At 36.6% G+C, this 15,973-nt stretch overlaps 4 protein-coding genes across 12 annotated transcripts in view; 2 read left to right on the forward strand and 2 right to left on the reverse strand.

The window, feature by feature from the left end:
- The window catches only part of LOC124414858 (proto-oncogene tyrosine-protein kinase ROS), a 35,029-nt gene extending 33,012 nt beyond the window's left edge, over nt 1–2,017 (forward strand). For all 6 annotated transcript variants that reach the window (XM_046895956.1, XM_046895957.1, XM_046895958.1 and 3 more), the window contains one exon: nt 62–2,017. In XM_046895956.1, coding sequence (XP_046751912.1) covers nt 62–885 — 824 coding nt within the window. In that variant the 3' untranslated portion in view covers nt 886–2,017. The remainder of the gene's footprint in view (nt 1–61) is intronic.
- LOC124414864 (FHA domain-containing protein DDL-like) lies at nt 2,007–9,112 on the reverse strand. 2 transcript variants are annotated; one of them, XM_046895971.1, is made up of 3 exons: nt 9,102–9,112; nt 2,450–3,707; nt 2,007–2,265 (listed from the first exon to the last, which is right to left on the reverse strand). In XM_046895971.1, exons 2-3 carry the CDS (start codon nt 3,692–3,694, stop codon nt 2,260–2,262), a joined length of 1,251 nt encoding a protein of 416 aa, XP_046751927.1. In that variant the 5' UTR covers nt 3,695–3,707; nt 9,102–9,112; the 3' UTR covers nt 2,007–2,259. The 2 variants fall into 2 exon arrangements, with proteins under 2 accessions (XP_046751927.1, XP_046751926.1); XM_046895970.1 differs by lacking the exon at nt 9,102–9,112 and adding an exon at nt 3,894–4,057.
- On the forward strand, nt 6,322–9,446 carry LOC124414867 (protein sarah). 2 transcript variants are annotated; one of them, XM_046895974.1, is made up of 5 exons: nt 6,322–6,593; nt 7,084–7,364; nt 7,451–7,640; nt 8,136–8,288; nt 8,389–9,446. In XM_046895974.1, exons 2-5 carry the CDS (start codon nt 7,104–7,106, stop codon nt 8,511–8,513), a joined length of 729 nt encoding a protein of 242 aa, XP_046751930.1. In that variant the 5' UTR covers nt 6,322–6,593; nt 7,084–7,103; the 3' UTR covers nt 8,514–9,446. The 2 variants fall into 2 exon arrangements, with proteins under 2 accessions (XP_046751930.1, XP_046751929.1); XM_046895973.1 differs by having other exon boundaries at nt 7,095–7,364.
- A 1,595-nt stretch (nt 9,447–11,041) lies between these two features.
- Nucleotides 11,042–15,891, reverse strand: LOC124414861 (cullin-5). Of its 2 annotated transcripts, none has more exons than XM_046895965.1 (11): nt 15,837–15,891; nt 15,327–15,536; nt 15,053–15,229; nt 14,832–14,973; nt 14,239–14,553; nt 13,676–14,148; nt 13,298–13,561; nt 13,011–13,166; nt 12,632–12,912; nt 12,423–12,541; nt 11,042–12,330 (listed from the first exon to the last, which is right to left on the reverse strand). In XM_046895965.1, exons 1-11 carry the CDS (start codon nt 15,885–15,887, stop codon nt 12,131–12,133), a joined length of 2,388 nt encoding a protein of 795 aa, XP_046751921.1. In that variant the 5' UTR covers nt 15,888–15,891; the 3' UTR covers nt 11,042–12,130. The 2 variants fall into 2 exon arrangements, with proteins under 2 accessions (XP_046751921.1, XP_046751919.1); XM_046895963.1 differs by having other exon boundaries at nt 11,042–12,325; nt 12,418–12,541.
- Between the last annotated feature and the right edge of the window lie 82 nt (nt 15,892–15,973).

The raw sequence follows: 15,973 nt of genomic DNA on the forward strand, positions 1-15,973 counted from the left end.
AATTGGAGCTGGCATTAGGAGATAATACAAAATTGTTGACATTGGTTTGAAATTTGTTTAGGCAACTCCTGGAAATCTACAAGCTCCGAAGGCAGTAGGGACATGCAGCCATTCTTACCCGATTCTTGTAACACAACGGCACTATTAGCATCCGGAGAAATTCCAAAATATTTAGAATTAATAGCAGATAACGACGTACCTGATGTTAGAGATACTCCAACTGGTGGCTATGAAGTACCAAGGCCTGTACAGTGCCTGGATAAAAATGAAGTCCAAAAAGAATGCAAAACTCCAGAAGTATCAGATCCACAAAACGAAAGCTCAAACTTGGATCATAAACAATTGGAAGATGCTGTAAATCAAAGAAGAGATTCGGCGAATAACTTTGACTCGGGGGAACCAAAAAGGGCCTCCATTTCAAGCACAGGAGAAAAATTCTGCATTACGAATCATGTTTCCAGATGTATAACCGCGATGAACTCTCCGAGTTCCATCGACAACAGTCGCAAGAGCGAAAAAGTCTCAACAGAAATCAGAGGATCGCTGAATAGTTTGAGCGGTAGAAGCAGCAGCTCCCACGGCTCGTCTACAAGCTTGACTCCATCTAGGCCAAGCTCGTCGTTATTGAATTCCCAGAATACTTTGCCATTGAAGAAGAATGCGGCAACCAAGCAAAAAAATCTCTCGAGTGATACGAATAGTGGAAAAAATACAATTTCAAAATTAAACAGGACACATTCAGTTCTGCTGAAAGCGAATATACCTTTAGCAATAAATAGTGCCTTACTGAATTCTCTCAGGCAAACACCAGATACCAGTGAAGATGGAAATGAGATCGCTACCTATACAAATATAAACTCTGATGCGGTCAGAGTAAATGGGTAATAATAAAAGGTGGTATTTGAAAAATTTGATAATATAGTGTAGCTATTTAGAGCCTCGACTGCCATGATTGATTATTTGTGTAATACATACTTTCGTTACTATTATGATAAGTAATCAATAAGAAATATTGGAACATGTTTTAAAACGCCGTACTCTGAATTGAGGTATATATGTGTTGTCGAAAGCTGAAGCAGATGATTGCGACGATATATACGAAATTGTTAAGTTTAAATTTAGCATAGACAACAATTATTATACACAAAGTTGAAGGTTGAGATATTTTATCAAGCTTTAAAAACAACGTATATTAAAGGCAAGTTATGATATTGCTGTAATTAAATTATTTCAACGTGCTGCTCATATGTTTAAACTGTGCCTTTTGAACGATAATAATTAAGATATAAATGAATAAATATAAGCTAGCATAAATAAAATTGTAAATAATTACATTTGTAAATCTTTCCTAATATGTCATTATTAGATTTTCATCTATCACTTACACACATGCTCAAGTATTAAGCATCTTCCCCAGTCAATTTGAATAAACTTGAAAACGAGTTTGCTTAAAATAATTATTTCATGTCTAATTGTAGTTATTTTTTGTCATTTCCATTTCAAATATCATTTTGCATATATGTAACATTTATATTGTTCCTTGATCATTTGACACTAATTTTATTATATTGCATAAGAATGAAAGAAAGCATTATTACACGGAATATAAACGATTATGATTGAACAATGTAATTACTTTTGTAAATATTACCTTGCGTCAATAAAAAAGGCGCGCGTATGTTATTGTTTAAGAAATAAATATCCAAAGATTCGTGGGTCGGAAAGGGTGACTAAAATTGCCCAAATGTATCCGATACTTGGCCAATATACTTGACCACTATCCGTCTACGTCCCAACGTGTAACGGAGGAAATAACGATGTAAATAAATAAAATAACTGACAGTGAAATTGAGAGGTAGCACAGATTCGTGAAGTTTTATATTTTTAATTTATCCGATTTTTTTTCTTTTTCACATTGTAGTGTACAGGTTCAATTTTGTACGTCATGTCTTACAGTATAGAACATTACGAAGTTTGTGAATCAGGATTGACAATAAAGTAAACAATTCTGAAGAAATAACAATCCAAATTTCTCGATACCTTGATCTTAAAATATCTATAAAATATTTCATCAAGATCTATTCATTTACATTTAATCCTTCTAAAACTTCAAAACACTCTTCCAGCTCTGATTGCCAACAAACTACTCATGAAATTCAACAATACTTACACCTGAATTCCGTAAAACTGCAATATCATCGTTTTACATTGATATTTCATCTCTTCGAGCATCGTATTGGCTCAATAAACCCGTCAAGCTCATTTCTGCGAATAAAAATGATAAAATAAAATTAACGAAACTAGGTTTTCATCATCGAATTCGAAGTTAGTAACGTTATCGTAACGAAACGTTAGGCAAAAAATCACTATTTTCTTAATATTACACTGATTTTGAAGAAACTAAATCGATATGATAACCATAGAACAAAGGCTATTAATAATTTCTCACCGTAACAGCAGCTGTAAATGGGACATCATCATCCAGAGCATCATCCTTGCTCTGTTCGTGTAGAAGAACGTATTCCCGAGAGCTGAAACCAAAGCGCAGAACATCCCTCTCCAAGAGCTCGTGATATCTTTTAGGTTCGAGTTTGACGTCATTGACATAAGTGCCGTTGGCAGATTCTAGGTCGATCAAATATGGCCTGACTCTCTTTCCTTCGCCGCCATCTTCCCTCTGGAATGAGACGAGCCTAAACTGCAGAGCAGCATGCTGTTTCGAGCAAGACGGATGGTCCAGAGGAATGTCTGCAACTTTTCGATCCCTGCCCATCAAGTAAGCCGATTGCCTATGAACGTAGAGAGTGGGCAACGCCTTTTCACCCTTGAAGGGATAGAGCCGCCAACGGCGCTTCGGCTTCCGCGCCTCCATTGGTTCCGTGTACTTTATCACCACACCGTTCACAGTGTTTGCATCTTCCGTCAACTTTCCAGAGGGCTCGAAATTTGGCTTCTCTTTCTCAATTGGCTTCCCATCGTTCTCCTTTTTCACGTCCGCTTTTCCCCATTCGGGTGACGGCTCGTTCTTCACTCTGGAACCGTCAAAACTACTTCTCGGTCCATCGCTGTCCCCAAATCTGTTTCCTCTACCTCCTCGCCTCCCACCTCTACCGCTATTATTTCTACCTCGTTCTCGTTCTTCGAATCCCCTGTTCCTCTCGTCTCGCCGAGGAGACTTCTTATCGCTTTGCCTCCTGCCGTCAAACCTATCGACGGGACGATTTTCGCTGTTGTAATTTCTGTTCGACCTTTCTGGAGCATCTCGCTCCCGTCTTCGCTGATTGTCTGAATCATTCTGACTGCGGTTATCCTCCTTCCTTCGTTTTTCCAAGTCTCTATCTATGTCTCTATCTCTCTCCTTTTTCTCCCACTTAGTTCTGGCTTCTCCGCCATCCTGGCGCTCTCTGTGACCCTTTCTTCTGTCGTCGCGCGACGTTTGATACCGTTGTTGGCTCTGGGATTGGGGACTGTGTTTCCGCTTCCTTCCGTCCGGGCTTTCCCATCTTGATCTTTCTATGTTTCTATCCTGACGCATTTCCCTTGGTTTTACGCGGTCTTCTTTCTCCGTTTGCTTCTTGCGGTGCTTCGGCGATTGTTCTTTGGCATCGCTTGAATCCGACGAAGCTTCTTCCTTCGAACTATCAGACTCGTCTTCCGAACTCCTCACCTTACGTTCCTTTTTCTTTCGCCCCATTATTCAGACTTTCCTTTTGAATCAAATTGTAGGTGTAGAATCAAACAAATAAGTTTTGAAGTTAGGGCATTCGCTCATAATTATATCACTGAACACACAGCGACATTTGTTGTTTGAGGTTATGTACACGGGTTGATGGAAGGCGAAAACTTGCGGAAAATTTTACAGTCAAGTGGATTATCGAAAGCAAAATACTTACAAAATACGGTTAGAGGGTTTCACTAAATGCAGGCATATGTGAATAATGTAAATATCACTATTGAATTTCTGATACTTCGATTCATTCGTGACGCTAAAAATCCGAGCAGAAAGTACGGAACTTTAACTTGTCAAACATCGACGAAAATCTTTCGCTTTCGCCATTTGTCGGATTATCTATTAAATAAAAAAAATCCCTATAACGAAGGATTGAAAAAGAATAATTCAAATTACGGTACAAATAACGAGAGGAAAAATTATGAAAAACTATGCTACATCGTAAAGTTTGTTTTCGGTGTGCGATTCATCTACAATATAACGAAAAATTGAGATACCGTAATAATTATCCCTAACATGCTTACAATTTATCTTATTCAAACTTCTGGTAACTTTTTTCGCCAGTTGAACAGCATGAACTAGTGAAATTCCGTAATATCTGCGGCTGGCCGCTGATTTTGACTTATTTTTCAATTATTTTCTTTGCTCTAAGCTTATTTTTCACTTGTTAACGCTATCTTCACGCCGTGCGCTGAACATTTCACCTTAAAATTAGTTCCAATCACCAAGCCATTAATTTTTCATCCTTAAAAAGTAGCCCAATTGAAGTTGGTCAACATACATTTGAAAAGCTTAAAAACTTTTTTCGTTGCCACTCCGATATTAGTAACTTATAAATTACAAGTGTAAGTTTCGAATACTTTTATCATGGTAACGACAAAACATTTTCAAATAGCGGACAGTCAGAAATAATCAGTAATTCTAAATTCATGCGACTCACCAATGCTGCATCTTGACAATCGGTCCAACCTCACCATCTGAAGTCTGGCGTGAACCCCGCAAATATTCCTCTGAAGAACACTGCATAAATTTTATATTTTTGTGGTGAACACTGAACAAATTTTATATTCCATTTGGAAAGGAATACTGACAATAAGGCACTCGTTCACTGATAACACAATCACTGCATGACGTGACAAAAAAAAAAAAAAAAAAGAAAATCGCTGATGGAGAGCTCACCATAATTTTTTCACCCCGCAAATAGAACAAACTCACTTTATAAAATGCGCACTGCACTTGCTAAGATTCAACGTGAATACATTTTGATAAAAAGATCGAGAACTTACCGTACTTAGGGACTTACGTAAATAATTTCGAATCTTACCGGAGATTAGATCGCAACGAGTGAAAATTGACTCGACGAATTTTTCACAGCCTAAACAACTTCGCGGTGCCAGTTGACTGCTATATTCATACGTCTGCGGTCTGATCCGCTGCACGCGACGAATTGCAAATGTAAAATAGAATATTCGCGGCTACTTTTCACACTTTTTTCACTTTAATAATGAGAAATAACAACGATTATGCGATAACGGCACGCCAAGACACGTCGGTTAATTTGGAGGCGAGAAGAAAAATTTTCTACCGATTGTCAGTTGTTTGTACCCGAACTCCGCCGTATAAGACACGAATCCCGCCAAAATCTGTTGACCACGAACTACGAAGTAGAAAGTTGATAAACTTGTCAAAACAATGTCAATTGAATGAGCTTAAGCTATTACCAACTTTCCCTCAAAATTGCAGAAAGAAATTATGACAATATATTAATATCCTGAATAAATTTCGAATGAAATTTTTATCTGTCGCTGATAAAGTCGGGCAATCGCCATCATGAGGTTATTCTTTTCAACCGACTTTGTACATTAAATTAATGAATATTTTCACACATAATTATCTTCTTAGTCATGGAAAATCCTTATGTGAATCACTGAGGTCCGCATATATTCAATATAAAACAGTGAAAATGAAATTGAGTATAATTTTATAGTAAATATGGCGTAACTGAGACTAATAAAAATTTTCCACCCCGGCGTTAAATTTAAAACTGCAAGAACGGATAACTTCTGGTCACAATTTTCAGCATACCGGCCGAGCAGATTTTTCATCGTCAGAGAAGAAAATTTGGTTATCTTACCTAGTAAAACGGCCTCTTAGTTACGAATTAAGTCGCGTAAAAGTTTCAAACATTTAACCGCTACAAATGGAAAACGGAAGCGTTAAAAAACCGTTCAGGAAGAAAGAAGCAGAGTACATGCCGGTAAATAAGGATGTCGGTTGGTATTTAGTCGGTACTTCACATGCCTTTTCCTCTTTTTCCAACCTGTGCGATAAAAGAGGACAAAATATGTAAGTCGGTATCGTATTTGGAAATGGGTTTGCGCACGAGTGATATTTCGCAACGTTCCAAAATGAGTCAAAACAGTTTGTTTTGAAACGCGCGCGTCGTAGCAAAATTTTTTTTACTAGGGGCTATTTGGCTTGGAGGTTGGCTGCATTTGCTTACCGTTGCGCTCTCTTTTAGCGACTTGCGGTACTATTTATCTGGTAACACTGGACTCAGGCATACAAACACGGTCTATAAGCTCAATGGGTAATCTATCGCTAATCGGTCTAGATTCACAACAATAAAAATAATATAAATACATTGACAAATTTGAAAGGGCAAAGGCGTCCTGAAATAATCGAATAGGAGGTTCGTACAGCCGTGTAAACACGAGTAGTGTGTTAATTATCAGACGGTCGGCAGTTCGCTCGGACGAATTGACAGATTGTTTTGTGATTTGTTGCGGTGATTTCTTCTCGAAAGAGAAGAGTAGTCGGACTGAAACTGCAGTCGCTACGCGGACGAAAGGTTTGAAGACAGGTAAATTACAGGGAAATTAATCATATGCGATTATTCTCTGTGCAAAATGATAATTAACAACAACCTTTTGAATTTTTATCTATATCAATTGCCACCGATGTTATCGCCCCGCTAATTCGACTGTTAAAATTCGAAAACAATCGTAAAACAGCCCGGGTGCAACAACAATAATTCTACTCGTAATCATCATTGAATCTGTTTTCATCTGTCATCCCCGCGTTTCGTTACCGTGAAATCAGAGCAAAATTTCCAGTCAACTTGTGTCAATTTACTCCCCATGCTTTCAATTATCTGTGTGAAAATTTTGTCGTTACGACCTGAACTGTTTTGAAAATGCGATGGTAAAATTCAGGCTTCAACTAGCCTCTCGTCTATGCCGGTGTGAATTTTTCCTGCTTTTGAAATAACCGACGTGGACTTTGTAAGGAAGTTTTTACCACATCGAACAAATGTATCCTCTTTTGTTACGATTGCTTTTCTTCATACACATTTCTTCTCTAGGGTGTAAAAATGGAGGAAAAACGAGAGGCGAATCTCGATAGCGAGCGTGGGTTCTCGGAGAGTACGGAGGATATAATAATCAACGAAGTCGACGGCTTGCCGAACCTGCATCCCAATTATCAACAGCTTGTACTGGAATTGGAATCCGACAAGGGTCGCGGGGATGCGAGCTTGAGAACGATAGACGAATTAGTCAAAGACGAGGATCTCCCGACTTCAGTGATTGTCACCAATGTAGACCCCAGAGTTTTCAAAGACCCTCAGATAATGGTAATAACTCTTGGATAAAGATTTTTGTAATCTAATGTTCTATCGCACAAGCTTTCTCAACTTATATCCATTTTTCTTATTCACAGAGCGGCATAGAAACACTATTCAAACAGTTCGGAGAAGACGCCACGTTTCAGTACTTCAGATCTTTCAGACGAATGAGGGTCAACTACAGTTCGCCCAGTGCCGCTGCTCATGCCAGGATACAGCTGCATCAAACACGTTATGGAGAGACGGATATCAACTGCTTCTTTGCTCAACCTGTCACGCCAATAGGTTCACAGTTCCTGATATTTTACACTCATTTTTGATTTATGTTTTTTACCCAGGATTTCTATCATCCAGTGATATTTAACATATTTTGCTTGAAAAACTTAATGCATATTAGTACAAGCTTCAAAACGATTTTAAACCAATTTATTAACGAAGTTGAAATTAGAAGCGTCATCGCTTTTAGTACCGAAACCAATTAAGTATGCAGAAATGCTACTTGATGTATTCATGAGTTTCTTCCACTTCCTTTTTTTTTTACTTCTACTTTGTCCACTTCTTTATTTTACACGTAATTATGAATGAAGTGTTTGAAAATCTTTGAAAAAAATCATAGAATCCAATATTGCTTATGAAGTTGTAATCAATTCAGTCTTTTGCTAGTCAATGATTTTTACCTTAGTTTCTATTTTGACCAGAACTCGAATTGTTAGGATTAAAATAGTGTTTAGAATCTGACAACCCTTCTGCAAATAATGAATTAAAATGATTCAATTTCAGATATGGAAGATCAGCATCTCCACCCGCCAGCACCAACTAAACAGTTCCTAATTTCACCTCCGGCATCACCGCCAGTTGGGTGGGAGCCTCGGGAAGAAGGCGAGCCGCTCGTAAACCATGACTTACTCGCAGCAATTGCCAACCTATCACCAGGTCTCAGATTTACTTAGGCGTTACAACAAAAAGTATCTTTGCTTCTTACTCAGCGTAAGATTTTATATCGGCTTAAATATATCAACCGTATTTGTTTCAGGTGCGACCCACGAACTCCATCCAGGCGGATCTGGTCAACCTGGTATAGTTGTTCACGTCTGTGAGACAACGAACCCAATGAAAAGTGGTGCTCGTATACAGCACACACGTTGTCCAGAGTATTAACTTATCGTGAAGTTTTAATTTCTCATTTTTATTGGTCGTCCATTGGACGATATTGAATTGCTTACTCCATCCAAACGGCGAGAAGAGAATTAATAATCATAAATTATCGCATAGCGAAGTCATGTTTTGCAACAGATAAGATAATATATGGTGTTTACAATAAAAGCTTTAACAAATCTGTAAATAAGGAGAAAAATAGGTAATTTAAAATTGTTATTTATCGCAATTTTCAAATGGTGCACCAAACATACGTTGCCATGAAATCGTTCATTGAGTATTTATTGTAAAGCTTGAGTAGTGTAAAATAGGACTTTCTTGTTACGGCAAATTGATATTTTGCTTAAGTTTAATTTGTATAATAATGCTTAATTTTTCTTCTTGTTTGTTACGAGAACATATATTTTGTCGATTTCTTCAAGTATATTCCTTCGATTTCCGGATAGGAAGAATTGAAATATCTCAATTTACTGAAATATTGATCTTATGCTCGTTCGAAATTTGCGAAAACATAGTTGACTTGGATGATCATTCGAAAGTTGCATGTAACTTAGGGTACGGTAAATTACTGGTTCTAGCTAGCACTTTGACAAAATATGGCTTAGCATTGCATTGCCCCCCCCCCCCCCCCCCAATCCTTTAATACTAATCGTTAGTTGTCTCGACGTCATTACCAGGGATAACATTTGTTATTATTACGATCAATATTATTTTTGTTAATGCTCAAAAGCTAAGCGAACTCGAGAATCTTTTCTATATTTCAATGTTAACTATTGAAATTGTAATAATCATTATTAGTCGAAATATTTCAATTATTAAACGTTGATTACAATGTTCGGAGAAATGTCATACGTATTTGCTAGATACATATTTAGAACAGTTCCACAACGCTAGACCAGGTCTTATTACATGTTTAAATCTCACAGTTAGGTATTATGACAAAAATTATCAACAATATTTTGTGTCATCAATCTCGATAGTAATTCCAATATAAGAAAACTCTAGGGCGGGTGGATAAAACTGATTAGGCTTATTTCAACTACGCTTTTTCTTGGATAAATGGGTAACAGCTCAGAAGGCAGTCAGAAACCAAATTATCATATTGTTGAGAAATTTGGCATTTCCGGTCTACATACCTGTCCTAATAAAGTGCAACACTGGTGGTTGAGCCGTAAAATCGAGCTTGTTTATGAGGTATTTGTAACTTGTGTTACAAAGAGAATAAAAGAAGAATATTTAAACAGCCAAGTGGCTTCTTCTCGTATTCAATGTAATTTTGGAGATGTTACATTTTGATGTTGAAATGAGTGTGTGAATGTCTTCTTGTATGTTTTAAATCTGTTGTATATATATACAATTATCTACATGATACATATCAGGTGAAATGAAAAAAACTTGTTCAGTTTAAAATAATAAATTTCGTCAAAGTTCACGGTACCGTTAGCGAAAATAGTTTTGTTTCAGATCAAGTGATAGAAGTGAAAATCTTTTTTCTTTATACAATAAAGAGATTCGAATATTGTGTTCCACAGATTTCCAGATTACAGTATACCTATACACTCAGTAGATCTGAAGATAGAATTTTCTTTTTACCAACTCTATATACGTTCCTCCGATAAATTCAATTTGAAATTTTCTTATATTATACAGTTGTATTTCAAACTGAACATGTTTCTTTTAAAATACTTGATATATTACGTCACTTTATCTGCATATAGTTATTACTTAAGATCAATTATGCATTAAGTTGTATTTAAAATATTTAGGGATTCATTCAGACGGATTGTTGTTGAAAAGAAAAACGAAAAAGAGAAAAAAAAAAAAAAAAAAAAAATTAATTTAAACACGGCCTCTTAATGTTTAAGATTGAATTCGTGAAAATAAAGTTGATAAAAACAAAGATTTTTCTCTCGATTACCGCCAGCTGTGTTTGTATTATTTTATAGTTAAAAAAGAAACATGTACCGCATTTATAAATCGGTCTCAGATATTATATCTGTAATATTAAAATGCTTACCCGTTAGCAAATCAGTCATCGAACTATGTATTTAATAGGCAAATAGAACAGTCTACTGTTGATGAAATAAATGATAAAAATAAACTCTGCTAATATCTGCTAGAAATTAGAATTGAAAAAAATGATTATTTTCACTCACGTATGTATATCTGAACACGATTGTAAACTAGACAGATTAATATCGAGATGAAAAAAGAGATTTTATAGTTCCTGTAAAAGGATTGTATATTTCAATACGAAATATGCATAAAAGGTATGCGAAAAAAATTGATATTAAATCATGTTAATAACAAAGGCCGATAAATGTGTGTCGAACCATTATCACTTCTTCTTTTTTTTTTTACAAGGTAAGAACTGCCAATTGAGCTAAATGACATACATATAAGCTGGCTGCATAATAAAACCTATCGATAACCTGTAGATTTCTATTTAAAGAGACACTCCGTATGTTTTGGGAGATCGTTATTTTTCTCACAGTCTTACTTTCAGTTGAATCAATCCTTTTTGTCACAGATTGGAATGAATTTGGAAAAAGTACTTGTGTATGTTTTGAAGCGATTTATTATTCAAATGGAAGTAGGACTTTCTTTATTATCATGAATTCCAATTTTTATTCTTATTTGATATGTCAAACAATAGTATGCTCAACAAGTGAAAGATTTGGTAAATGTAATATCATTTATCACGTGATACATGCCACAAGTTTATCTTAAAAAATGCGATTTTTTCTCCCTTCTAATTCATGAGGAATCACAAGTTTTATATTTTACAATCTGGTAGAATTTTTTATAATATTACCAAGGCTTTATACAATATGCAGATTTGAATCGATGCAGTTTACATAGAATACATCTTTTTTTTCGTCACTAGTTTACACGCATAAAACGCAAAGATTTTTTTCTGAAATACCATCAACATCTTATTTTATATTCCATTTTCCAGTGTTGAAGAGAAAAAAAAAAAACAAACATCGGCGGAATTTGGATAACTTTGTACGTCGTCATGTCGCTGACAATATACACATACTTAGATTGAGAATGTTAGAAAAAATAGGTGATTACTCGGATTTGACAACAATACATTCGTCACTTAGACTTAACAGGCTCACAAATATAATGTCCCTATATACACTATACAAATATAATAGCCCGGTCGATCGAAGACTAAACAGTTCTTAGAAATTAGTCCGAATATTATAGTTTAAGCAGTAAAACTGAGATTAACGTCAACCTTCGTTCTGTATAAGGAATTACTGGTGGTGTCGACACATTTACGAAGTGAAACGGGAAAAAAAAAAAGGAAAATATTCATTCGTTGACTTGACGCTTACCTAAATCTGATACGTATGCAACGATTACACCACAAGATACATTCCAGTACTCAATTTGATTTTACAATACGTTAACTGAACTGCTACGAATGATATGGTAATTGGCTCTTTTCAAACAACAGTTGATTATTTACTTCAGGATACACGGACCAAAGTCACATCTCATAGTTATATTCGTCAGCATACACATCTAACCGAGGGAAACTGAACGTTATATAAAAATATAGTAATGAATATTTAAAAAATTCTGTTTGCACGTATATTGGTTATTGGCTACGCCATGTAGACAAAAGTATTGATGTCGTCCTCGTGTCTCCGAATGTATTTGTGCTCTATCAGCCACTCAATTTGTTCCTTGATCATCTTTTTACTCGGCAGGAACATATTTTTCAATATATCGACCAATTCCGTCTGCAGTTGAGCGTTATTTATCGTTTTTCGCATTTTCAAAATCTTAATAATAGCTTCCTGTAAAATATTGAAACGAATCAATTTGAGAACAATCTGAACATTAGTTTTTTTTTCTCCCTCTATTTTGTCCATCATTAGAAAAATCATACCTGTACTCGTAATATTCTCAGCTGTACAATAGATTGGTTGTCTTCTTCTTTGCTTCGCTCGGTTGACAGTTGTAACCGCCCAACCAAATTGATCTTGCCCCTCTTCTGCAACTTTCCATTTTTTCTAACAAATGATAAATTGTTGCGATTAGGAGAGAGTACACATTATTTCCGCCTGATTATTCGCAGATTTGACACATTCACTTTCACTTACACAATAGCAAACTCGTGGTTCACCCAGAAACGAGTGTCGTGCGCGAATTCTTTCGGGCTGTAAGTGGTAGGATCGACTAGAAGGAGTTGACGTCTAAGTTTAGGAAAAGCGCACAACGACCACAATGTACGCCTTAGTTCTGTATCTGGTAACTCTGTTGCTAATCGCAGATTTTCGTACGAAATCTTCTCAAAGGGTCGTTGATTCCAAGCAAATAGAACAGCCATTTGAAATGTTGTCACGTCAACATCAAATCGCCCCACTTTATTGCAAAACGTTATCTGCAAACTCATTTTATGTTACTTCCTGTTTAGTTCTTTGACATTGTGCAGATTTTCAATTTTTTTAATCAATTTCTTATAAATATCAGTGCATTTACCGTTCCATTAGACATGTGATGATACCATTGCAGTTTACGCCCGCTGTGCTTCTTTTTATAAAACTCCTCAACTTCGGGGATGTAATCTTCTAATTGAAGGGGTAAGCTCACAGTGACTCGCTCGCTGCCCCTTGCCCATGCGCCAGCGTTCAATATCTGTTGTGAAATGAACATAAATAGTTTATAAATATATTTTCTGTAAAGTAGGACAAAGAACAAGGTCAATCGTGGGAAAACGAAAGTATAACTATTTATAAAAGAAAAAAAAAACTCCTCATTTACTTCACCTTTATATTAATGCTATCGGCAATGGTAGCGCGGCACTGTTCTTTAAATTGTTGATTCAGATCTTGGGAAACTTTGACGTCTTGGAACATGCGTGCTAATTTATTTACATAGTCCGCAGGCATGCCGACTTCTCGTAACCACTCCACCATATTTTCTTCTTTCTCAGAATCTGCCGAAGTATCCAGAATCAATCTTCGGGTGAGGTGAGCCTTATGGTATCTCATGAATACGTCTTTATTTTGAACATACTTCAGCACCAGCAGCTAGAATTAAGTTTGAGTATTGAGATGTTTACATTTTACTTTAATGATTGTAAGGAACTTAGCTGATAATGTTTAAACATCTCCTGAAAATATATGAAACCCAATTGAGCTCACCACGTCCCGAAGTTTGCTTTCGATTTCATCTGAAGTAAGTTTCTTACTTAACGGTGTTTTTCTAAGCAACATATCGCAGTAATTTGCTAATAGTTCAGGACACTTGGATTCTGGCTGTCCGTTATTACTGTTTACAGGTTTAGTTGGGACAACTGGAGCAGCTGCACTAGTACCTTGTCTAACAGGCAATTCTAGTTTGAATACCGTTGAATCATTGACAACTAATTTATATGCCTTATCTCTGGCTGTGAGGAATCGCGGATCGTCGTCAAAAGCTTCCTTGACCAGAGTAGAAAATCGTCTAAAGAGATCCAATAATCTTTCTACATATTTCTCAGAGTCTTGGGTTATCACGTCGACCGCCGCCATCATATCGGCAAGACCGGCACTCGCTATGTGATCTTCCAGGTCTTTTAACATTGGACCAACTCCGTCTGGTACGCGATCCATCAACTTGAGCATGAGTCTGAGCTCTGTAAATAAAAATTGTGTGAAAAATTTGTGACGTATCTAGTGCTTATGATTTATATTGTCTAAGATTATTAGTCTCTTTTTCAAATTACTTTCTGTTTCGTGATGCTGAATCATGCGAGGACATTCGGCGAGAATGGCTGACTTGAAGGTGGCGACAAGTACGGACACGCAGCAATCCGTCAACAACTGTACACTTGCACTGTTCGGTTCCAAATATTTTTGAGCTCTCAATTCTTCTTCTCTCAACTTTACCTCTGCATATCGCATGTAAGTCTCTACTCCGTGCAGAGAAAGCTGCTCGGGAGCTTTTACTTTGTAAAATTCTTCCGTAGCTTTTATGTAAGCTGCCTCAAAATTATCTCTGTATATTTGCAGCTTGTCCATTGTATTTGAACACAGATTTACTACAAGAGATAAAAATAAATTTAAAAATTAATCTTTAACTTTACTCATAATTTACTGAAATATAAGTCAGGATATTTTTTAACAAGTCGTCCTATAAAACGTTCCACATTATGTTATTCACTTCAGACCATAGTTTAAGCTTTGCTCGAGGCAATGTCATTCTTGCAATAGTTATTGTTGAATCAATAACGTGTTTGGGTGAATTAATTCTGAGATTTGCTTTTTGATTTCCATTTGTTTTAACTGAGAACTCCTCTTTAATTTGCATAGGTCTCACCATAAGATTCTCTAACACCAATGACCAACTGCGAGTCAAACGCCTCCCCATTTCTCTCTGCCCGCACAAGCTTCATGGCTGAATCCTGTAACCTTTGTTTTATATCTCCAAATATGCTCTGGTTCCAACTGTCCAGCATCAGCTATTGCTCAGAAATAAATATTGACTCGATTAAAAAATCTAGCAGCAGAAAGTCATGAAAAATAAGGGACGAGTATTACCTTTCTGACTATACTTTCCTCCACTTGATTCCTCTTCTGTGTACTAGTTTTTCCAGCCAGTGCAGTCTCTAGTTGCCTAAACGGTGTTGGCAAATAATTACATTGGGTAAAAAATTTGCGCCACTCAGCTATGTAGGCTTTGAGCAACGCCTGTTCTTCCTGATGTGCCAATACTCTCTGAATCAATGTAAAACAAGGATTATAATAGATGTGAATTGAAAGAGAGTCGCCGACAGACTCCGAGAGGAAGAATACTAATCAGAACTTTGATTACCTGCTGCGCCTGTTGTATGAAATCCATTATGTCCACTTTGAGGGTGTCCCTCAATTTGGGGGGGCCTTTTTCGTCCCATAAGCAGACCAAGTGAACTGAGTAAAATAGATCCTGCCATTCCGTATGTGTAACGGCTTCTTGTTTCAGTAATTTCAATATTATTGGGCGCATACATGGCCATTTTCCTGCGAAGCTAAACTGACCCCGGTCCTGTATAAATGGGTGATGAAAAACGGAATTAGTAGGCGCGCAGGTGAGAAATTTTTAGTATTTTGTGACAAGTAGTATTCGCTTAGTAGCAATTCACTCAATTTCGGCGGTTTGTTGAGTGATCACATTTGATTTCCAATACCAGATGACTCATTTTCACTCGAATAACTCGAGTATTATCGAAATGCGTTCGCCCAAAATTTGGGTCTACTCAGTGGTTGGTGATTAATATTTTTTGCGTCATTAGGATAATCCTTTCACCGTTTACCTATTATTTTCGGTTATTTAATGACAACTAACCTTTAACATCGCCGCCATCACTAGTGTTTGACATGTTATAACTAGTTGCATTCCCCCCTTATATGCTCTAAGGGTGTGTTCCGAAACAGGCTGGGATCGATGAAAACTCCCTAGGACAGAGACAGAGTTAGTCACAA

The sequence above is a fragment of the Diprion similis genome, chromosome 14 (genome assembly GCF_021155765.1).
Source record: "Diprion similis isolate iyDipSimi1 chromosome 14, iyDipSimi1.1, whole genome shotgun sequence".
NCBI lineage: Eukaryota > Metazoa > Arthropoda > Insecta > Hymenoptera > Diprionidae > Diprion > Diprion similis.